The sequence below is a fragment of the Staurois parvus genome, unplaced genomic scaffold (assembly GCF_062004578.1).
Source record: "Staurois parvus isolate SC_StPar_1 unplaced genomic scaffold, SC_StPar_1.0 ptg001519l, whole genome shotgun sequence".
Lineage (NCBI taxonomy): Eukaryota > Metazoa > Chordata > Amphibia > Anura > Ranidae > Staurois > Staurois parvus.
The window spans coordinates 243,128-266,797 of NW_028319315.1; the positions used below are offsets into that span (position 1 = coordinate 243,128).

Sequence of the window (23,670 nt, forward strand, 5' to 3'; positions counted from 1 at the left end):
TTGCGCGGTCATGCAACATTATACCCATATGAAATTTTGATCATTTTTTTCTCACAAATAGAGCTTTCTTTTGGTGGTATTTAATCGCCACTGGGCGCTTTACTTTTTGCGCTATAAATAAAAAAAGTGCAAAAAATTTGAAAAAAAACAAAAGTTTATTTGTTTCTTTTATAAAATTTTTCAAACAGGTATTTTTTCTCCTTCACTGATGTGCGTTGATGAGGCAGCACTGATGGGCACTGATAGGCGGCACTGATGGGCACTGATAGGCAGCACTAAAGGGCACTGATAGGCAGTACTAATGAGGTGGCACGGATAGGCGGCACTGATAGACAGCACTAATTAGGGGTCACGGATAGGCGGCACTGATATGCAGCACTGATAGGCGGCACTGATAGGCGACACTGATGATGGGTACTGATAGACGGCACTGACTGGCATCACTGCTGGGCACTGACTGGCGGCACTGACTGGCACAACCCCTGGGCACTGACTGGTGGCACTGACTGGCAGCACTGCTGGGCTGCACTGGTGGGTGGCACTGGTGGGCAGCACTGGTGGGTGGGCACAGGTGGGTGGCACTGGTGGGCACAGGTGGGTGGCACTGCTGTGCACATGTAGGTGGCACTTCTGGGCACAGGTAGGTGGCACTGCAGAGTGGCACAGGTGGGTGCACTGCTGGGCACAGGTGGGGGCACTGCTGGGCACAGGCGGGGGCACTGCTGGGCACGGGTAGGCGGAGCTAGTGGGCGCACTGCTAGGCGGAACTTGCAGGTGTCACTGCTGGGCACCGATCATCAGGGCACTGATCATCAGTGCCCTGATGATTGGTGCTGATCCCCGCTCTGACAACTGCCGGTTCTCGGCAGTACTTTCCTCACGATCTGACAGCGTGAGGAAAGTGCAGCCGAGAGCCGGCACTTGCATTTCCCTGTGATCAGTGTGTAATTGGACACCGCTGATCACGTGGTAAAAGGCCGCTGTGATTGGCCTTTTACCACATCATGTGATCAGCTGTGTCTGTAGGACACAGCGATCACAAAGATCGCCGGGTGCGCGCCCCCTGGGGCGCGCAGGAGAGCGCGTTCTGGGAGGACGTTATATGACGTCCACCCAGAACTGGCCGGCCGCGGTGAAGCCGTCATTCGGCTATGCGCGGTCGGCAAGAGGTTAAAGACGTCTAAGTTAGAAATACTTAAGTCTGGGGTAGATGAGAAGACGTTTTGGGGTAGATAAGAAGCAAAAGTGTGACTTTTCAGATAATGAATATTGTGGTTGAATGTGACTCTGTTATCCTCGCGGAACCCTTCTGTTAGCTACTCCTGTGGTGGGTGTGGCGCCGCCAACTATTGGACAGCTTTGGTTTAAAAGGCCCCTCTCCATCCCTGACACTGGGATTTTTGCCAAGGCTATATGGGCTCATCGACTGGTCGTACCTACGGCTTCCCCGGGACCCCCCGGGCAGTTTGGTTCCGATGGGATTTGTTGCTCCCATAGCTTTGGTAATGTATTAATTCTATGTTGTGACGCAGCATTTTTCAGTTTATATAGTGAATGTTTGAGTTTGTAAAGAAGAATACAAACACTGCGATTTTTTTTCATTTTAATATTCACTTTTCTTCCATTTTTTTTAGAGGAACAACACAAATTTGATATATTGTTCTTCATGTTTTGATTTGGAATAGAATGTGTCGTGTTCCCAATGCATTTGTGTGGATGGAAATAAAAGCTATTAGAAGGATTTTGAGCTTTATTCGCTTTTTTCAACACACTGCTATTATTTTGAACACAACTGTATATAGCGCCATCAGTGTACGCAGCGCTTTACATATATATTGTACATTCACATCAGTCCCAGGGGCGTACAATCTAAGGTCCCTAACTCACATTCATACACATACTAGGGCCAATTTAGACAGGAGCCAATTCACCTTACCAGCATGTCTTTGGAGTGTGGGAGGAAACCCACGAAGGCACAGGGAAAACATGCAAACTCCAGGCAGGTGGTGCCGTGGTTGGGATTCAAACCAACGACCCTAGTACTGCCAGGCAGAAGTGCTAACCATTTAGCCACTGTGCTGTAATAGAGATGCTGGGTGCAATAACTAAAAGCAAGTCATATACACGCATACAATCAACATGTAGTCATGCAGGTACCTTTTAATCAGCATTTAAACCATTATATATTCTACGCATGTGAAAGACCATCCACCAAATGAACACCTGCCCTGGCACATCATAGCATTCACTCGGCACTCCAAGAAATAACAGAATCCAACTTCGATGTTCTTGCACTGTCAGAACCTCCACTTTTATTATCACACGACACACCGGAGGATATATCTGATAGTCATCACAATTTGTATAATAACACACCAATAAGAGTGTGAGCATTGCAGCATGAAATAGACACCTCATTTGACTGCGTCACAGCATAGACGTAATACATTACCAAAGCTATGGGAGCAACAAATCCCATCGGAACCAAACTGCCCGGGGGGTCACGGGGAAACCGTAGGTACGACCAGTCGATGAGCCCATATAGCCTTGGCAAAAAGTCCTCTGGCCACTAAGGGGTGGAGAGCTTCTTCTGGTCTCGTCTGGACCTCCGCCTTATAAACCAAAGCTGTCCAATAGTTGGCGGCCCCCACCCACCACAGGAGTAGCTAACAGAAGGGTTCCTTTTGATCAGCATTTAAACCATTACATATTCTACACAATAAAAATATATAATTGCTGTTAATGGGTACCGAGATATCCCAAAAACGGAGTGAATGGACTATTTCCCTTTAGCTTCTCCCTGTTTGCACATCATTGTTGCCTATTCTGTTCTTTCTACACATCGAATGCAAAATTGCTGTGCCAATTGCTAAATGACATTGCAATGACGATGCCCCTTTCTTACAGAAAGATGGTCTGCTCTTCATTTCAGGAGGAATCACCGAGTGAGATGCATGAACTGAGCAGGTACTTGGGTCAGGTGGACCCGTGGTATGACCGTAACATCAACACTCTCTGCAACAGGATCTCCAAGCTGGCGATGATGGTTAGTAGACTGGGAACAGCAAACTAATTGGGGGTTATTTACTACAAATACATGGTGCAAAATCTGGTGCAGCTCTGCATAGAAACCAATCAGCTTCCAGGTTTTATTGTCAAAGCTTAACTGAACAAGCTGAAGTTAGCAGCTGATTGGTGACTATACACAGCTCCACCAGATTCTGAGTGCTCCAGTTTTAATAAATCTCCCCCATTGCGGCATGCCCTAGTGCACATACCAGTGTCCATTACCGGCAATCAGATTCCAATTCTCATTTTGGAAGCCCAGGTTAGAAAATGGAAACTAATATTGGCTGCCCTAGGCAGGACCAATAAATTCTGCAGCACGTCAGAGAGGAACTAAAAGCAACCTAAAAGTCCCCAAAGTATAGGATTGGGGCTTGGCAGATCCGAGTGGACAGGTTACCACGGTGACCAGAAACCACATCCTGGTGTCTGGGTCCCCACCAGCCCACATTGCCCCATGCACACCCACCCTGTGTCCTCAGCTGGTTCCTCTCCTTTGCCCCACAGAGTGAAGCCCAGTCAAATATCCCAGGACCCCCAGAGTCCCCCCCATGTACAGAGTCCAGACAGAGCCCCCTGGTGCACACCTCTCCCAGGCAAAGACTCCTCCCTCCCCCGAACTCCCCACACAGCCCCCCGGAGGACACCGCAGGCCGGATCCCCCACCACACAGCCACCGTTGGGTGCCAGCTCCTTAACAACTGGCTATTCAACAGCCGGAGCCCAAAAGCATCCTTCACAACCAGTGATAATGCCTCCTCCAGTACTTCCTTGGTGGTCAGCATGCTCCAGCTCCTCTTGTGCAGAAGCAATGTTACCATCAGATGGGGGAGGAGGCAGAAAGACAGCGAGTGGGACAGCCAGGAGCATTGAATCCCAGAAGGTGGGGGGAGGAGAGTGGGGTGGCCATACGAATATCCAGGGAACTCCCGCTCTACTGGTGACCACCATGGGGGGGGGAGAGGAAGGAGGGAGTGGGTGCACTCATTACATATCTGCTGATTGTTAAGATGTGCTATTCACTGGTTGCCAAGGACGCCGCCGGGTGCCCCCTCCTTAACATCCAACAGATTTTTGGCATGTCACCCACAAAATGCACCTAAAAATGCACCCTGGGTGCGTTTTAGTCCAATTCCCATGTAAGGTGCATCTTTGGTGTGTTTTTACTGCCCAATAATCCCAGACATGTTCTTTGCAGCCTGTATGTCCGACCAGAGACGCCGCATCGGATCCTTTCATCCTGGACGTCGCCTCGTACTACCTGAGGTTTGGGCTGCAGCCGGTGTACTTTCAAATATACAACGTGAAGGTTAGTACATCACACCATGTCACGCTCTGCACCATATTTGTAATTTTTTTTTTTTTGGGGGGGGGGGGGTATAATTTATATCATATTGGAGGTACAGGAGGAAGAGATATAAAATTGTAAGCTATTTAATGTGTGCATGGAGCTGATTTTATGTTTCCATTAAGATCCGATGTTCTTTCAGATCCACTTCAGAGACCTGACGTTGGAGCCAGTGGAGGACGTCTTCCTGACGGAGCTGAAGGTGGAGATCCAGGACTGCGCCTTTACTAAGTGTAAGTGATGCCACGCTCTGCGACAAAGCTGGTTACAGAGAGCGGCCATAGACTGAAGCATCTGCCTGTCCTCGTTTGGTTTTTTAACTACCAGAAACTACAGGTTGTAGACAAAATATGAAGGATTCCATTCCCAACCAACGCCTGAAAATGATATTTTCCTGGCTGCCTCTGGATTTCATACTTACATAGACCTGGACGCAGCTAGTGATATCAGAACCCCTGATCTGCATACATGTTCTAGGTCTGTGTATCAGAAAGCGCAGTCACCAAGCTGTCAAAGACAGTTCTCTGTCTCTGCTAATCAGCAGTAACTGGCAGGACGGGCTTCCGATCATGTGACCACTGTGGCAGCCAGTCACAGTGGTCACATGATTGGCCGACCCTTCCTGCCGCCAGCATCAAGACCCTATTAAAGAGATGCTGGGGCTCGGTAGGAAAGGGGCAACAGGGTCTCCTTAATGGGACTTTATAAAAGTGCTGTCTGGCACTAAAATCCGGGTAAAAATATATTGCCTAAATGCAAGAGTGACTGGTCTGGTCTCCGCCTCCTCCTGTAGTTTTCTGCAGGCAGCCTGTAGTGGGTGGAGCCTGCTGGGCCCCTCACACAGCTGTTCTCTGTCCTTGTGCAGGGTGACCGGTCTTGTCTCCGCCCTCTCCTGTAGTTTTCTACAGGCAGCCTGTAGTGGGTGGAGCCTGCTGGACCCCTCCCACAGCTCTGTTCTCTGTCCTTGTGCAGGGTGACTGGTCTTGTCTCTGCCCTCTCTTGTAGTTTTTTGCAGGCAGATTGTAGTGGGTGGAGCCTGCTGGGCCCCTCCCACAGCTCTGTTCTCTGTCTTTGTACAGGGCGACTGGTCTGGTCTCCGCCTCCTCCTGTAGTTTTCTGCAGGCAGCCTGTAGTGGGTGGAGCCTGCTGGACCCCTCCCACAGCTCTGTTCTCTGTCCTTGTGCAGGGTGACTGGTCTTGTCTTCACCCCCTCCTGTAGTTTTTTGCACACAGCCTGTTGTGGGTGGAGCCTGCTGGGCCCCTCCCACATCTCTGCGTTGTGCACAGGCTATGTACAGCACCATGATGATGTCACTGCTTTTACAAGGCAACAGAATTTTTTTTTTCTCAGAGAATAGGTGCAGAAACTATCCCTTTCCGAGTCGTCTCGTCTCTGTTCCACACCTTCCCTTCATTCCACCCATGGGCGGACTGACCATTTGGAAACTTGGGCACTGCCTGAGGGCCCGGGGTCAGTAGGGGGCCCCATGAGATGCCCCTGGTACCTTTTTCATAGGCTTTTTTGAGTTTGGGCAAGGACACAGGGGCCCCATGATCCCCTATTGCCCGGGGGCCCCATGAGTAATCAGTCCGCCCCTGATTCCACCCCTTACCCACCTCCCAGTACCGCCCTTTTAGAGACTACAGAACCAAGTATCAATTTGTATGGAATTTGTTAATGATAACAAGAAAAGCAGTAAAATAGATCCCCTGCAGCCAACAACAATAGAACCCCCCCCCCCCCAGCAACAATGGACCACCTGCAACAAAATACCCTTCCAACACCAATAGTCCCCCGGCAGCATCAACAGCTCTCCCCACGGCCACCATCAATAGATTCTGCAACAGCTAGCAATGATAGACCCCCTCCTTCAACAGTAGATCCAACTCAGCAACAACTGACCCCATAGCAACATAAGACCCCCAGCAACAATAGATCCTCCACCATCAACAGTAGACCTCCCCAGCATCAATAGACCTTCTCCACAAAAAAGAGATCCCCTCCAGGAACCATAGATCCCCCAGCTGCCGGCATCAATGGACCCTGCAGTACATTCCACCGCCCCTTGCCATTACATGCATTCTGTGCTGGAGGTGCCCAAACTGCCTTACCGCTGAACAAAAAGCCCGGCAAGATAATATCTGGGTTTGCCAGGTCCTTGTTGCACACAATATGGATTTAGTTCCTTTGTGGACATAAGAAGTCAACAATGAGTTCCCTCACATTCCTGTTCTCACAGAATCTCTTTGACAAAATATTCTTTGCTGATTTCTTTTTTTTCTCCTTCAATGTGTCCGAGTTGTCGTTGTAGTAAAAGTTTTCTTCATTTAGTGAACACAATAACCAGGAAGAAGACGGTGGTGGATTTTCGTGGTGCTGGGATCCAGGTTCACTATAAAAAGGTAAACCACAGAGAGTCTACATCTCATAGTAGGATTTCTGATGTGAAGAGGGGTCTCTATTGTAAAGGGGGACCTCTGATGTGAAAGGGAGGATCTGATGTGAAGAAGGGTCTCTATTGTAAAGGGGGACCTCTGATGTGATGGGGGATTTCTGGTGTGAAGAGAGGTCCTCCACCATGAAAAGGGATGTGATAGGGAATGTCTAATGTGAAGGGGGGCCCTCTGATGTGAACGGGGGCTCCAATGTGATGGCGGGATCCCTGATGTGATGGGGGACATCTGATGTGATGGGGGGACCTCTGATGTGATGGGGGGATCTCTGATGTGATGAAGGGGATCTCTGATGTGATGGGGGGGATCTCTGATGTGATGGTGGGATCCCTGATGTGAAAGGGGGCCGTCACCTCTGATGTGAAGGGGGGCTCCAATGTGATGGGGCGATCTCTGATGTGATGGGGGCTTCTGATGTGAAGGGGGTCTCCAATGTGATGGGGGGCTCTAATGTGATGGGGGGGCTCTGATATAAAGGGGGATTGTCAGCTCTGATATGAAGGGAGGACCTCTGATGTTATCGGGGGGAGGGAACTGCTGATGTGAAGTTAATTTCGTCAAGATGGTTGTGTTCATCATCTCAGGCTCAGTTTTTCCATTGATAAGTAGCATTTACTTTTTTTAAATTTTAAACTAGAGGATTTACTTTTAAAGGGTGCTGCAACTGATAAAAGGTTGACAGATGCCAGTGTAGAGTCAGAAGTCTGTCCTGTCGGAGGAATAATCCTCTGGATCCTAATTACTGCCATGTCGGGAGATCGGATATAGTGAATGCGGGGTCCGGGGAGAGCAGATATAGTGAATGCGGGGTCCGGGGAGAGCGGATATAGTGAATGCCGGGTCCGGGGAGAGCAGATATAGTGAATGCAGGGTCCGGGGAGAGCGGATATAGTGAATGCGGGGTCCTGGGAGAGCGGATATAGTGAATGCAGGGTCCGGGGAGAGCAGATATAGTGAATGCGGGGTCCGGGGAGAGCGGATACAGTGAATGCGGGGTCCAGGGAGACCGGATATAGTGAATGCGGGGTCCAGGGAGAGCGGATATAGTGAATGCGGGGTCCGGGGAGACCAGATATAGTGAATACGGGATCCGGGGAGACCGGATATAGTGAATGCAGGGTCTGGGGAGACCGGATATAGTGAATGCAGGGTCTGGGGAGAGCGGATATAGTGAATGCAGGGTCCTGGGAGAGCGGATATAGTGAATGCAGGGTCCAGGGAGAGCGGATATAGTGAATGCGGGGTCCGGGGAGAGTGGATATAGTGAATGTGGGGTCCGGGGAGAGCGGATATAGTGATTGCAGGGTCCGGGGAGAGCGGATATAGTAAATGCGGGGTCCGGGGAGACCAGATATAGTAAATGCGGGGTCTGGGGAGAGCAGATATAGTGAATGCGGGGTCCGGGGAGAGCGGATATAGTGAATGCAGGGTCCGGGGAGACCAGATATAGTAAATGCGGGGTCCGGGGAGACCAGATATAGTAAATGCGGGGTCCGGGGAGACCAGATATAGTAAATGCGGGGTCTGGGGAGAGCAGATATAGTGAATGCGGGGTCCGGGGAGAGTGGATATAGTGAATGCAGGGTCCGGGGAGACCAGATATAGTGAATGCGGGGTCCGGGGAGAGCGGATATAGTGAATGCAGGGTCCGGGGAGACCAGATATAGTGAATGCGGGGTCCGGGGAGAGCGGATATAGTGAATGCGGGGTCCGGGGAGAGAGGATATAGTGAATGCAGGGTCCGGGGTTTAGGAACGCTTTAATGTCATTTATGACAACGTTACACATACAGTATATGCGGCAGGAGGGTGGTCGGGCCTAAATGCTCAGCTGCTGCAAATATGTGTTGCTTTCTTGTTATGGGGCGTGCTCTACCAGCACCTCCCACAACTGTGTCCGAGCTGTCACCAACAGCTCGTGGTCAACTACTGACGATCAGGAGGCAGCAATTGGGGCTCCTAATGGTGTCAGCATTGCGCATCCAATCACAGGGCAGCAAGATCAGAAGCCCCGCCTATCAGCTCAACATATTCCTACTTTGATGAATAGGCAGGCGACACCAGAAGCCGTAAAAAGCTGAAACAGGAAATGTTTCAGCTTTTGGTGTCACCCTGTGGGAATAAAGTGAGTTATACGACATGCCAAACAAAATTACAAATATTGTGAAAGGAAGAAAAATACAAATGTTTTTCAAATCTTGCAAAAAAAGATAAGACATCAGGGTGTGTTTTCTCCATAAACTGGGCCCCTAGAGGGCTGTTGGGTCCCCATAGCAAGGAGATGGTTTGCCAGGACCATTGTGTCAAACTTGATGACAGATCTGTGTATGTGCGTTTCTTGGATTGATGATCGTAAAACGTTTTTTGTTGCAGGCTTTAGCCAGTAACCGGGGGAGGGATGCCTCTTTGGTGCTCAGAAGTGCTGGAGCCGTTATCAAAGCCATACCCAATAAAGACACTGAAGGTGAGATGACTTCCACACCCGGACCACATATAGACTATTTGCATCGGTTCCTGCAGGAGCTGACACTCTAATTCCTACCAAAGTCATGCAGACACATGGCAGGGAGACAGGTAAAGGTGATATAAACTCTCACTGGATCCCATAGACTTCAATGTAAAATCGAGTCCCAGTGACTTCAATGCAAAAATAACACCTAGTGACTTCAATGCAAAATCGCGTCCCATAGACTTCAATGTAAACTTGAGTCTGATAGACTTCAATGCAAAATGTCGTCTGATAGTCTTCAATGTAAATTCATTTGAGTGATTGGGGACATACAAACTCCATGTAGTGAGGCCTGGGGGCAGTTGAACCCAGAACCCCAACACAGCAAGACAAGCTAACAGCGCTTCTTTCTTGCAGACTTGGTTTGTCTGAACATCTGCACTGATGAGCCAATGAAATCCTTCTCTGGACGTTCAGGTTTGGTAAGTGTGACGCCAAGATAGGGGCGGATCCTTTTTTTTATTATAATAAGTAGGTGATTTGTAGCTGAACGCCGGGAACAGAAACGTTCAATTAAATATATTCCTTAACAGTCACACGGGTTTTATCACCTTGTAAAGGTAGCAGTGACACAGCCTGTGCAAAGAGCAGAGCTGTGGGAGGGGCCCAGCAGGCTCCACCCACTATAGGCTGCCTGCAGAAAACTACAAGGGGGGGGAGACCAGACCTGTCCCCCTGCACAAGGAGAGAGAGCAGCAGTGAGCGGTCTTTATGACAGGAAGTCTCACATTAGATTGCTGCACAGATCTGGAAGAAATACACAAAGCTCACCGAGATTCTAGAAGAATCAGCATGATAAATGGATTTAGATCAGGGGTCTCCGAACTGCGACTTGCGGACCAGATGTGGCCCTCTGTATGCCTTTACCTGGCCCTTTGGGCATTATGACTCCCACTGACACCAATGATGGGGCACTATTCCTCCCACTGATACCAATGATGGGGCACTATTCCTCCCACTGATACCAATGATGGGACACTATTCCTCCCACTGAGACCAAGGATGGGGCACGATTCCTCCCACTGACACCAATGATGGGGCACTATTCCTCTCACTGACACCAATGATGGGGCACTATTCCTCCCACTGACACCAATGATGGGGCACTATTCCTCCCACTGATACCAATGATGGGGCACTATTCCTCCCACTGACACCAATGATGGGGCACTATTCCTTCCACTGACACCAACGATGGGGCACTATTCCTTCCACTGACACCAACGATGGGGCACCATTCCTCCCACTGATACCAACGATGGGGCACTATTCCTCCCACTGACACCAATGATGGGGCACTATTCCTCCCACTGATACCAATGATGGGGCACTATTCCTCCCACTGAGACCAACGATGGGGCACTATTCCTCTCACTGACACCAATGATGGGGCACTATTCCTCCCACTGACACCAATGATGGGGCACTATTCCTGCCACTGATACCAATGATGGGGCACTATTCCTCCCACTGATACCAATGATGGGGCACCATTCCTCCCACTGACACCAATGATGGGGCACCATTCCTCCCACTGACACCAATGATGGGGCACCATTCCTCCCACTGATACCAATGATGGGGCACCATTCCTTCCACTGACACCAATGATGGGGCACTATTCCTTCCACTGACACCAACGATGGGGCATCATTCCTCCCACTGATACCAACGATGGGGCACTATTCCTCTCACTGACACCAACGATGGGGCACTATTCCTCCCACTGAAACCAATGATGGGTCACTATTCCTCCCACTGATACCAATGATGGGGCACTATTCCTCCCACTGATACCAATGATGGGGCACCATTCCTCCCACTGACACCAATGATGGGGCACTATTTCTCCCACTGACACCAATGATGGGGCACTATTCCTCCCACTGACACCAATGATGGGGCACTATTCCTCCCACTGACACCAATGATGGGGCACTATTCCTCCCACTGACACCAATGATGGGGCACTATTCCTCCCACTGACACCAATGATGGGGCACTATTCCTCCCACTGACACCAATGATGGGGCACTATTCCTCCCACTGATACCAATGATGGGACACTATTCCTCCCACTGATACCAATGATGGGGCACTATTCCTCCCACTGTTACCAAGTCATATATCATTTTTGTACCCTCACTGACCAACAAGTCTATGGCATTTTCTACTCCCACTGCCCACATTCGGGGGCCAAATAATCTGGCCCCCACAAAATTTGAAGGGCAGTAAACTGGCCCTTTGTTTTTACAGTTTGGAGACCCCTGATTTATATGCCCCTGCATTCATGGGGAACTCGATACCTATGAAACAAAAAGCCTAAGGGCCATTTCACACTAGATGCAGTTCAGTGCGCTTCTTTTCTGCATCACAAATGCATGCAGAGTGTTTTCCATGTATTCCAATGGCCCTAGATCACGCCAGTGCAGTCAGTTTCCAGTTCAGAAAAGAAAAGTAGAACATGCTGCATTTTACAGAACCGTACTGAACATAGGAAATTGCATCAAAACTGCATTGGAACTGCATGTGATGTGAACTGTAAGGAAAAACATATCCGGAATGCATCCGAAGTGCATTTTTGTAGTGTGAACTGACCCTAAAAGATTTCTAAACTATATTAAATCACCTTGTAATGGAACCGACCCAGTCTGCGCTTGGGTACTTCCGTTAGACTACCGCTTCCCCGTCCGAATACCGGCAACGGACACCACCACTGACCATACAAGACTAGACGACACCAGTCTGGAAGTAAACCAGGAGGTAGGCTAGTTTGAGAGACACACCAGCAGACAGTCCCATCAGGAGGGAGGGCTGCTGGAGACACCCCCTGTCACGGGTTACCCACACACCACGCCTACAGGGACTAGCTAACCGAGGCGTGCACGTGCGGCCGTGACTTGGGGTAAGAGGGAATAAAGGGGACTTAACTTTGAATATATAAAACCGTATATAAGACCAGCAGTGATGTACTTCCACAGCCCGCACTACTTTTTGCCCACCACCGGAAGCAGACTCCACTCCAATCCAGATGGCTGACCACACACACTGGCAGATACAAATCTTACATACAATCTGGTGCACTGATTAGAGTTGAGGAGCAGCTTAGTAATCACACACCCTTCTAGGATCCCTCCAGCTATCCTACAGCTAGAACCCCGGTGTTAATCACTCTTCCACTGTCCACACAACCCCACACCAGACACACCACAAAAGGTAGCCTGCCACCACCCAACAGTTTATCCGCAAAACGGTCTGTTGAGACACCACACACACACACAGATCTCCCTCTGGCAGATCTGTTACCTTTTACAATCTTCACACAATCTGTCCACACGCAGTGCAATTGCATACAGATTGGCAATGAGCTTGACCGAGCGTTTAAAGGCACTAACATACAATACAATCTAATCTCTCCAATCTAATCTCTCCAGAGATATGAGCCCGAGCTTAAATACACAGAAGTCACTAATTAATTTTAAGATTTAATATCCCGAAAGTGGGCGGTGCATAAAATATGTACAAAATATAAAAAGTTACAGAAATACAAAAACTACAAGAAGACACACAAATGACTAATCACTATAAAATAAAAGGGAATAAAAAAACAGAATAAAACTTTTACCAAGACTTATCCTGCAACTGGAGCAAGTCAGAGAGTTCGCAATCCGTCAGTCAAATAGAACTGGCTCCATACGAATTACCCTGTCCCAATGTCCGGGTACTCAATTTACAGGGATGTGGACATAGGCGGGACATTAGTCCTCAGCCAATTGACCCTGGGGGTGTTCCTGTACCCACCCACAGGATGTTCTGGGTGCTGACCTGCCCAAGTTCAATCGGACCAAGACCGGCTTGAATCACGAAGTCAGGGATTGGATTTCCAACACCAACGCATCAGTCCGATCGCGACAGTACCAATCACTGTTCGACTGTCACAATCCAGCGCCACCTAACCATTTCCTGCATTTTTCTGGCCTTCTACCTAAGCTGAAAATATGTTTTTTATATGTCGGTGTGACCCACAGAGTGCCCTATCAGAGGGAAGTATTTTCATCTCTCTGCAACTAATATTTTAGCTTTTCTGAGAGATGACACATTTCCTTTGATGTATGTATATTCTTTTAGAGCTCCCCAGACATATCAGAGACCCCCTGGTGTCATGAAGCCGAAATGTCTGAGTTTCTCTTTTCAGCTTCAGGAAGGTGGCCAAGTCTGATTATGTATAGGTGACAAAATCTTATTAGCACCCAGGTGCCACTTCCAGCCTGAGGAAGCTGCTCTGTCTCTTTTCAGATGTTAATTGATGACCATCAGTCTGAGTACCTACAGTATGACTGAATATTCTTTTAATAACAAGGAATGAACAAGATTTACATTGTCATATTCTCTACAGGTCACATCTTATCTACTTAAATCTGGACATTCATGTCACATGTATGTCACCCCCCCCCCCCCAAGCCAATACACATAAACACATACATTCCATAATAGTTTGCTCCCAAGCAAGACACACAATTGAACAATGGGATGCAACCACATAACACCAAACAATCTACAACCCCCACCCCACCTAAAGAGGTCTACACAATATTAGGACAGATCACCCTGTACCCCTAGCGGGAACAGGATGACTTACACATCAGAGGGATATGGGGAGCTGAGACAGGGATCTCCCCACCTCTCCAAAGTGAGCTGTGTTCCATGGGCCCCCCACCCAAAGTGACTCCCGTCACACAGCTATAATCCATTTTCATATTGATTTCCCTCTGCAAGCTAAAATCAGACTGGCAATGGGAATGTCCTCACTGGCTGCTGAAATAGTAGTCAGAGATCAGGGTGAGTACAACAATCTGATCTCTGTCCAGGGCAGGAAGTGAGATCTGATTCCTCAAGGCAAACCTCTGTAAGATTGTGGATTATGTGGGTCATTTATGAAAGGTCGTCATACTGGTGGCATCATTTGGCAATCTTAGAATTTTGATTATAAGGAAAATTTGTTTTCAGATTTGGCCAGCTTGAGGCCAATTTTTCTGAAAGTGATGGTTGGTGACGTCATGCAGCTGAAGTCATGATGTCACGGTCCTCTATTACAGGGTAACAGCGAGGGGCTGAAGGCGTCCAGCGTACAGATGAGGAGCCTGGAGCTGAGGACTCTGAGCCTTCAGATGGACAAGGACAGTCGAAGGACTTACAGCAACGTCTCTAGGTGAGAGAAAATATTGTGAAAATGAGAACCTCGTATTTGTCGTATATATTATGAACACAGGCCGTTATCAACTGTCATTTAATCACAGCAATGGCTGCTGGCTGATACAGATACGGAAAACTGAGTTCAAAAATGGGAGTATTGTATGGTATTTGTGAAATTTACATTTAAAATAATTAGGCCTTGTGCGCACTGGACATTTTTGGCTGTTTTTGGCATCAGGCGTTTTTTTCTGCAGCCAGTAAACTACCCAGCATGTTATCCTATGTGTCCATGCACACATAGGCTTTTATCAGTGTTTTTTGGCAGGGGCATTTTCTGGCTGGAAAGTAAAAACCCACAACTACTGCGTTTGAAGGGAAGTTTTTCAGCTGTAAAAACGTTCTAATGCTGAAAAATGCGGCTATCTGGCGTTTATGAGCATTTTTGAGACTCTTTTTTTAAAACAACATTTTTGGACGCTGCCATTTTTCTACAATAAATTCCTACATTTCCCAGTGTGCTTTGCTGCAATTGCTTTCATTATCTAACCCAGGGGTGAGCAAACGTTTTGACTTGAGGGCCGCAATGGGTTCATATATTGGACCCGGGGGCCGGACCAAGAGTAGATGAATGATGTGTATGTGTCATCCATAGTAAGTATAGTAATATTCCCCCATAGTAAGCATAGTAATTAATCCCCCATATAGTAATTCATCCCCCATATAGTAATTCATCCCCCATATAGTAATTCATCCCCCATAGTAATTCATCCCCCATAGTAATTCATCCCCCATATAGTAATTCATCCCCCATAGTAATTCATCCCCCATATAGTAATTCATCCCCCCTATAGTAATTCATCCCCCATATTAATTCATCCCTCATACAGTATTTCATCCCCCATAGTACTATTCCCCCCCAAGTAGTAAGCCAAGTCCCCCCCTGTGTCAATTCACTTACCTTTGCTCCGCACGTTCCTCTCGCCGTGTTCCCGCGCCGTTCCGGTCTTCAGGGCGGACTGTGAGAGGAGCCTAGCTCCCCTCACGTTCTTCACACTGCCCCGCCTACACACATCCTGACACGTCCGCGGGCCGGATTAAAAGGTCCGCCGGGCCGTAGTTTGCCCATTGCTGATCTAACCTATGCTGTGTGCAAACAGGAACATTTCCCAATGTGCTTTTCTGCCTCATTGTCTCAGCTGACTGAACTGTGTGCAAACAGGAAACTCCTTTTACGGACATTTCCCAATGTTCTCTGCAGCTACATTGTCTCAGTTAGTAAAACTGTGTGCAAACAGGAAATTCCTTTTATGGACATATGGAGGATACACGACAGGAAATCAAAGGAGGGGTCCAGAATCGTTGTGGACGGCTGCTTCTCACCTCCAGCTGTCTCGGTCTCCTCACCATCCTTAACAGAATCAGTAGCATAGCCTCATCAGTTCTGCATTACAGGATCCATAATGGATGCAGCAAGAAAAAGAAAGATAGCTCCTGAACAACACGGTGCTCTCTCTGCTCTGAAAAAGGCGGCTAAACAACTACACAATGACTATTTAGGGATGCATTGTGGGAAAGTGGGAGTTAAAAAAAGCAACGAGGCTAACGAGGCAAAACGGTAATGAAAAAAGCAGCAAACGCTGGAAAACTCGCATTTTTAACGTGACAACGCTACTGCCATTTTTATAGCATCCAGTGTGCATGAGGCCGAAAAGCGCTAGTAAACCACCCCAAGAAAAATGTAAAGTTTAACCACCTCCCGTCCGGCCGTTGTATATAAATGGCTGGACGGTGGCATTGCAGGGTCAGGTGGCCGTTTAAAAACGGCCTCCCCGCCCCCTGCTTGTGCGCTCTCCCTGGGAGCGCACAGCACTGCGATCTGGTGCCCACTGTGTCCTCCAGACACAGTGGAACACCGATCGCCGTACGGGACCTCTGTGTGAGGTCCCGATCATGTGATCACTGATTGGCCAATCAGTGATCACATGTAGAGTAGTAAGCAAGATGTCACTTCTGACATCATTGCTTACTATGTGTGAAATCTGTGAATGATCACAGAGATCACATGGTACAAGGCTATTCACAACAGCCTTGTACCATGTGACAAGCTGTGACCAATCACAGCTCACACAGTAGTTCTCAATGGCTGCGAGAATGCAGCCAGCGAGAAGGAGAAATGATTGATTTTACAGCCTTTATGGGTGTAAAAGCAATGTGTAAAAAAAAAAAAAATCTTCATTACCCCCACAAGTAGTACAGTGTCACCATGGTGACACTACTGCTAGGGTGACAGTATGTGTAAAAAAAAAAAATATATAAAAAAATAAAATAAAAATGTTTAAAAATTATAATTTTTGGTTATAAACTAATTTGGGTTATTTTTTTTTTTGCTAAAAAGATAACGGAATAAATTTTGGCCAAGATTTATGATGAAATATTATTTATTTGCAAAAAACAGAAAAACATTTTTTTTCAACATTTTTGGACTTTTTCATTTACATAGCAAAAAAAATAAAAATCCCATCGGTGAATAAATACCACCAAAATAAAGTTTTATTTTGGTGGTATTTATTCACCGTCTCAAAAAAAATGCTAAAAAATTCATATGAGTACAGTGTTGCATGACCGCGCAATTGTCATTCAAAGTGTGATAGCGCTGAAAGCTGAAAATTGGCCTGGACAGGAAGGGGGTGAAAGTGTCCGGACTGGAAGGGGGTGAAAGTGTCCGGACAGGAAGGGGGTGAAAGTGTCCGGACTGGAAGGGGGGGAAAGTGTCCGGACTGGAAGGGGGGAGAAAGTGTCCGGACTGGAAGGGGGGGAAAGTGTCCGGACAGGAAGGGGGTGAAAGTGTCCGGACTGGAAGGGGGTGAAAGTGTCCGGACTGGAAGGGGGGGAAAGTGTCCGGACTGGAAGGGGGGGAAAGTGTCCGGACTGGAAGGGGGGGAAAGCGTCCGGACTGGAAGGGGGTGAAAGTGTCCGGACTGGAAGGGGGGGAAAGCATCCGGACTGGAAGGGGGGAAAGCATCTGGACTGGAAGGGGGGGGAAAGTGTTCGGACTTGAAGTGGTTAACTAAAGGCAAAACCTTTTTTTTTTTTTTTTTTTTTTTTTTTAGAAAAGGGAATGATCTTTGTTTTAAAAGTGAACCTATCCTTTAAGGCAAGTTGGCCTACTGACACTAGGTTGCCCCAAGGCCTAACATCCCAGGCTTCATACATTGGCTGTAATCTACAAATATATGTTGCGCTCCTAAATACTTCTCAATAAATAATAATTCAATTATTACCATTAAATTAATTCAAATTATGATACAAATAACTAATAAAAGTGTATAAATACCAAAAAATATTTAAATAGATAGTTTCAACTAATCAATCTCCTCCAAATAAATATCAAAATAATTCCACATGAAATAAACAATTGTTTATTCAATGGGACTATTATTTTGATGATATTTGGATTCATACTAATCACTACTAATTATTTATGAGCATTTGGTTATTTTTATTTATGGGGGATCATCTAAATGCGTTTTAGTTGAGGGTTATTAGTTGGTTTACTATTTTTATTATATTAAATGAGGGTATTATGAATATAAATGAAATTGAGGGTATTAGTAAGTACATCGTGTCACTAATAGATGATTTATGAGCACTTGGTAAAAAATTTTTTTAGAGGAGTATTTCATGTGGAATTATTTTGATATTTATTTGGAGGAGATTGATTAGTTGAAACTATCTATTTAAATATTTTTTGGTATTTATACACTTTTATTAGTTATTTGTATCATAATTTGAATTAATTTAATGGTAATAATTTAATTATTATTTATTGAGAAGTATTTAGGAGCGCAACATATATTTGTAGATATTTCCAACACAGTTGTAGTTATGTGTTTCATGTTTGCGATCCTCTAGTAATTATTACACCTGTGGCTCCCAAGTTACTCTGATTCATCTATACACATTGGCTGTAATGTTACAAGTAGACTCAAGTTATAAAAAGGGAAGATGTATCCTGCAGCAATGAAGGTGCACAAAGATGGTGGGGATTCCAGTGGAGCAAGGACCAGTGACAGGCAGCAGGCGTAATCCATAGAGTTGGAGAGGGGGATGCATTGGGCACTTCTGGATTGTAAAGACCTCTTGGGTATCATAGTCCTCTAGGCCATCATGCGATACATCAACCTAGCAGGTTGGGGAAGTCTAGTATGCACTTCTTGAAGAAAGAAGCAAAACTCTAGCAGAACATAGTATGTACTGTGTAATCCATAGAATGCCTGTTTTTTGGGATTTTTTTTGCTGTACAGCATTTGGCTCACAGTTGCAGCATGGGCTGTGCCATGTATATGACCATCCTGGTTGCCTTGTTAGGCTTTCAGTGAGCAGTCAGTGGGTGGTAAAAAAGCAGCTTTTTTTTTTCTCCTTGGAATGAGGTCTTGGTCATCAAGAGCCATATCATAAACAGAGGAACCGGCTGGTGAGGTTAATATAAGGTGCCTACCAGGGGCGGACTGACAACTCATGGGGCCCCCGGGCAATAGGGGATCATGGGGCCCCTGTGTCCTTGTCCAAACTCAAAAACGCCTATGAAAAAAGGTACCAAGGGCATCTCGTGGGGCCCCCTACTGACCCCGGGGCCTCGGGCAGTGCCCAAGTTTCCAAATGGTCAGTCCGCCCCTGGTGCCTACTGTTCAAGGGCCAGTCCCAGGGTCAGTGTGCCAAAACTGGTTCCCCAGTAACTGTTGAAGGAGCTGGAAAAGGTACAGGGAAGCAAGGAGTAAATGATAGGGAGAAATCAGTCCAGCAACCAGGACACAAGCTGGCAAGAGGAGGAGCGGCATGGTGTCCTTTTGCCCAACAAATGGGAAGCAAGCTGGTTTGGGGAGCAGAAAACACCCGTGTCCCGTTGCCTGCCAAATGGAACGCAATGACAGTAGGCAACAGGGGCAGAGAGGTAAATATGCGAGCCTCCTAACAACACCAAGAAAAGTGCTTTGGCTGTAGTTCCATTTAAAGTTCCTCTGCCAGTCTCCTCCCTTGTGTGCAGCAAATGAACTAATGAGAGAAAAGAAGGGATCCTTACAGATGAAGACTTCCAATATTGTAATAAAATTACCTTCTTTACATGCTCAAAATTTAACTAAAATTTGGTCTTAAAAGTGTAGTTTCCTAAAATAACGTACCTAAAAAAAATGTTTTATTTATTTTTTTGCAGCTTTGAGGTCACCCCCTGCCAGGAGCCTGGATACAGCTTACAGAAGATAAGGACGTCCCGCGGCCAGGGGGATTGGAAGGAAGATGGCGGTCTGAGCAAATACATGACAAAATCTCTGCTGCTCCCAATAAATACATTTGCCGGTATTATCCAGTGATGTCAGGTGGTACACGACTCTCCAAACCAATGGACTATCGATGACTCCACTTCCATCTCTTGGTTCATGAACTAAGCTGCCCACAATGAATGAGCCTTTCCTCTTAAAGAGATATTTTAATTGTAGGCAGAGTCACGTGATAATCACTGTCCGCGTATAACCCTCGTGGCCCTCAATGGCGAGTTCTGCTTTACATCGATCTCCTCCAACCTTGAGGTGTTCCCCTATTGCATCGTGCCTACTATAAATTAAACAGGGAATGCAGCTGAGATAGCGGGAGCTCCTGGTGTGCAGATCTGGGAACTAAGTGCAGCGATCCCCCCAGAACAACCCCTGAGAGATATAAGAATCCATCAAGTGGTTATAATCTCCTTTGTCTACCAAAAGCCAAAATATCCGATCCAGACTAAGAGACTCTAAACTGACAGCACACTGATGTATGAGGAGCGGTGCTAACAAGAGGACATGTCTAAAACATATGTACACTGGAGCCAAACTCACGTCAAGTGTTTGTACATCTGAGCTTTACACGCTCTGGTTGGACCTGTAGAAGAAGAAGGAAGTTGGTTACATTCCGAGGTATTCCAATGCTGACAATCTTTATTGAACAAAGCAAGCAGAGCCTGGGGTCTCATTCAATTATGTGTTTTACCCAGAGGCGGACTGACCATTCGAGCACTCGGGCACTGCCCCAGGGCCCGGGGTCAGTAGGGGGCCCCATGAGATGCCCCTGGTACCTATCATTGGCTTTTTCATAGGCTTTTTTGGGTGTGGGCGAGGACACAGGGGCCCCATTATCCCCTATTGCCCTGGGGGCCCCATGAGTTGTCAGTCCGCCCCTTGTTTCACCCACAGACTTGGGCTTAATCAATGATCCAACGCGAACTGAGAGCGCCCTTCCTAGGTCTTCTGATGAATTTACCCACAAATTTAGGACTGATCATTGAGCTGTACAAAGTGAACAGAGTGCCTGCCTGGGTCAGCTAATGCATTTCACCAACAAACCTGGGACTGATTTGTTGGTCCGGACAAAGTGAACAGAGAGTTCCGGCCTGAGACCTCTAATGACGCGTTTAACCCACAAACTTAGGACCAATCGTTCCTCCAGACAAAGTGAACAGAGTAAACACAGCAAATACTTTCCTCCTGCGCTGGGGATGGACTCAGCAGAGGCTAGGATGACAATGTAAATGTTCTGGAATATGCACTGCTTGCTGCCCTCAACGGACCGGGGTAGAACAAAGTCACTGAATGCAAAAGAAAAAACAAAAAGGAGGGGCCTAGTGCATTATCATTTAAAATATTTATTGAAAGAATAAAAAAGTAGGTATCATACTCACAATGGACATATAAAACACAGGAACATCACAATGAACAAAGGTGTTCAATCCATATAGCATCTGAGTCCACAATGATGGAACCCTGGATGACCAACTGGCCAACGCATTTCGAGGACTCAGCCTCTTCCTCAGAGCCCGTTCGAAGACTCAGCCTCTTCCTCAGAGCCCGGTCGAGGACTCAGCCTCTTCCTCAGAGGGCTCTGAAGAAGAGGCTGAGTCCTCGAAACGTGTCATCCAGGGTTCCATCATTGTGGACTATATGGATTGAACACCTTTGTTCATTGTGATGTGCCTGTGTTTTATATGTCCATTGTGAGTATGATGCCTATTTTTTTTATTCTTTCAATAAATATTTTAAACGATAATGCATTAGGCCGGTGCGCCCTCTTTTTCTTTTTCTTTTGCATAAGGTGAACAGAGTCCCTGTCTGGAGCCTCCTGCTGATGCGTCTCATCCACAAACTTGGGCCTAATCATTGATCTGTATAAAGTGGACCAAGCGTGCTCACCTGGGTCTTCTAGTGCATTTCACCCAAAAACCTGAGACTGATCATTGATGTGGACAGAGAATCCCTGCCTGGGACCTTCTCCACTGAAGCATTCCACCCACAAACTTGGGCTTAATCGCTGATCAGGACAAAGCAAACAGAGTCCTCGCTCTCCACAAACTGCCCCCCTACCTCACCCTGGGCCTCCTCCATTGGCATATTTCATCCACAAACTTGGGCCTAATCATTGACCCGGACAAAGTAACTGACAGATCCCCACCTTGGATCTCATCCAATGATGCCTTTCACTCACAAACTTGGGACTGACCATTGATCCAGACAAAGTAAACCGAGAGTCCCCACCAGGGACCCCCTCCACTGACCTGTTTCACCCACAACTTGGGACAAATCATAGATTCAGACAAAGTGAACAGAAAGTCACTACCAGAGACCTCCTCCACTAACACGTTTTTCCCACATACTTGGACCTAATCCAGACGTTCACCTGATTTTCTTCATTTTGTCTGGATTTTTGATTAGGCCCAAGTTTGTAGGTGAAATGCACCAGTAAAGAAGGTCTCAGGTCCGGGCTCTTTGTTTTTTTTTGTCTGGGTAAATGATTAAGCCCAAGTTTTTGAGTGAATCGCACCAGTGAAGGCGGCCTCATGTGGAGATTCTGTTTGCTTTGTCCAGATCAATGATTAAGCCCACGTTTGTGGGTGAAATGCATCTGAGAGGGAGGAGGACCCAGGCATGGTCCCTCTGTTCGCTTTGCCCTGGTAAACAATGAAGCCCAACTTTGTGGAAAAAGCTCATCAGCGAGGCGGTCCCAGGCGGGGATTCCCTGTTCATTTTGTCCGGATCAATAAAGATTGTCAGTGTTTGAATCCTTTGGCGTGTAGCCAACTTCCTTCTTCTTTGACGCATTTCACCCACAAACTGGACAAGTCCAAAGAAGGAAGTTGGCTACACTCCAAAGAATTCAAACACTGACAATCTTTATTGAACCAGACAAAGTGAACAGAGAATCCCCACCTGGGATCACCTTAATGCGCTTCTTCCACAAAGGTTACCCTAATTGTTGACCAGGGCAAAGTGAACCGAAAGACCATTCCTGGGTCCTTCGTCCTCTTTGACGCATTTCACCCATAAACTGGACAAGTCCAAACAGGAAGGAGGAACCAGGAATGGTCTTTGGGTTCACTTTGCCCTGGTCAACAATTAGGGTTAGCTTTGTGGAAGAAGCGCATTAACGAGGTGATCCCAGGTGGGGATTCTCTGTTCACTTTGTTCAGTTCAATAAAGATTGCCAGTGTTTGAATTCTTCTGAGTGTAGCCAACTTTCTTCTTCTTTGGACTTGTCCAGTGTGTGGGATGAGCCCCTGCTGGCCTCCAGCACCAGCCTTGGGAGCAGCACCTTCCACTGTGGTTGTCGTTCAGTCTGATTGCCGCCAACCACCTCAGTTTTCTGTACAAACATTACTGAGTCTCTGGCAAGAACTAAAAAAAACTTGTTTGTTATAACAGATTATAGCTTCTATTTATTTATTATAATTGCTGTAAAAATAAAACTTTGGGATCATCGCGCATGGTTTGTTATTAGAGCAAGCTGCAACAATGTACATTCATAGATGTGACAGCTGCATTAGTTTTCTTTTTTCAGGCAGAAGTACGTCTTCTTCAAGTACAGAACAACAATATGGCCTCATCCACACAGACGTTTGGTGTTTTTTGTCTGCCTGTAAACATACTTCTATGTTAGCCTAGATGTCCATGTACACACAAGCGTTTACAGGAGTATTAAAAGAGGAGCTTTTACAGACAGAAACAAAAAAAAAAATGCACCACCAACTGTTGAAAAAACACCGAATGTGCCCAAATGATAGATGCATTCATTCATGCCAA

The 23,670-nt window shown here is 46.9% G+C and overlaps 1 protein-coding gene across 5 annotated transcripts in view; it reads left to right on the plus strand.

Annotated features, from left to right (window-relative positions):
* The window catches only part of PIK3R6 (phosphoinositide-3-kinase regulatory subunit 6), a 134,471-nt gene extending 113,233 nt beyond the window's left edge, over positions 1-21,238 (plus strand). For all 5 annotated transcript variants that reach the window (XM_089662675.1, XM_089662677.1, XM_089662674.1 and 2 more), the window contains 8 exons: positions 2,933-3,046; positions 4,265-4,375; positions 4,557-4,647; positions 6,747-6,817; positions 9,241-9,331; positions 9,734-9,798; positions 14,473-14,585; positions 19,782-21,238. In XM_089662675.1, coding sequence (XP_089518801.1) covers positions 2,933-3,046; positions 4,265-4,375; positions 4,557-4,647; positions 6,747-6,817; positions 9,241-9,331; positions 9,734-9,798; positions 14,473-14,585; positions 19,782-19,938 — 813 coding nt within the window. In that variant the 3' untranslated portion in view covers positions 19,939-21,238. The remainder of the gene's footprint in view (positions 1-2,932; positions 3,047-4,264; positions 4,376-4,556; positions 4,648-6,746; positions 6,818-9,240; positions 9,332-9,733; positions 9,799-14,472; positions 14,586-19,781) is intronic.
* Positions 21,239-23,670: the final 2,432 nt, after the last annotated feature.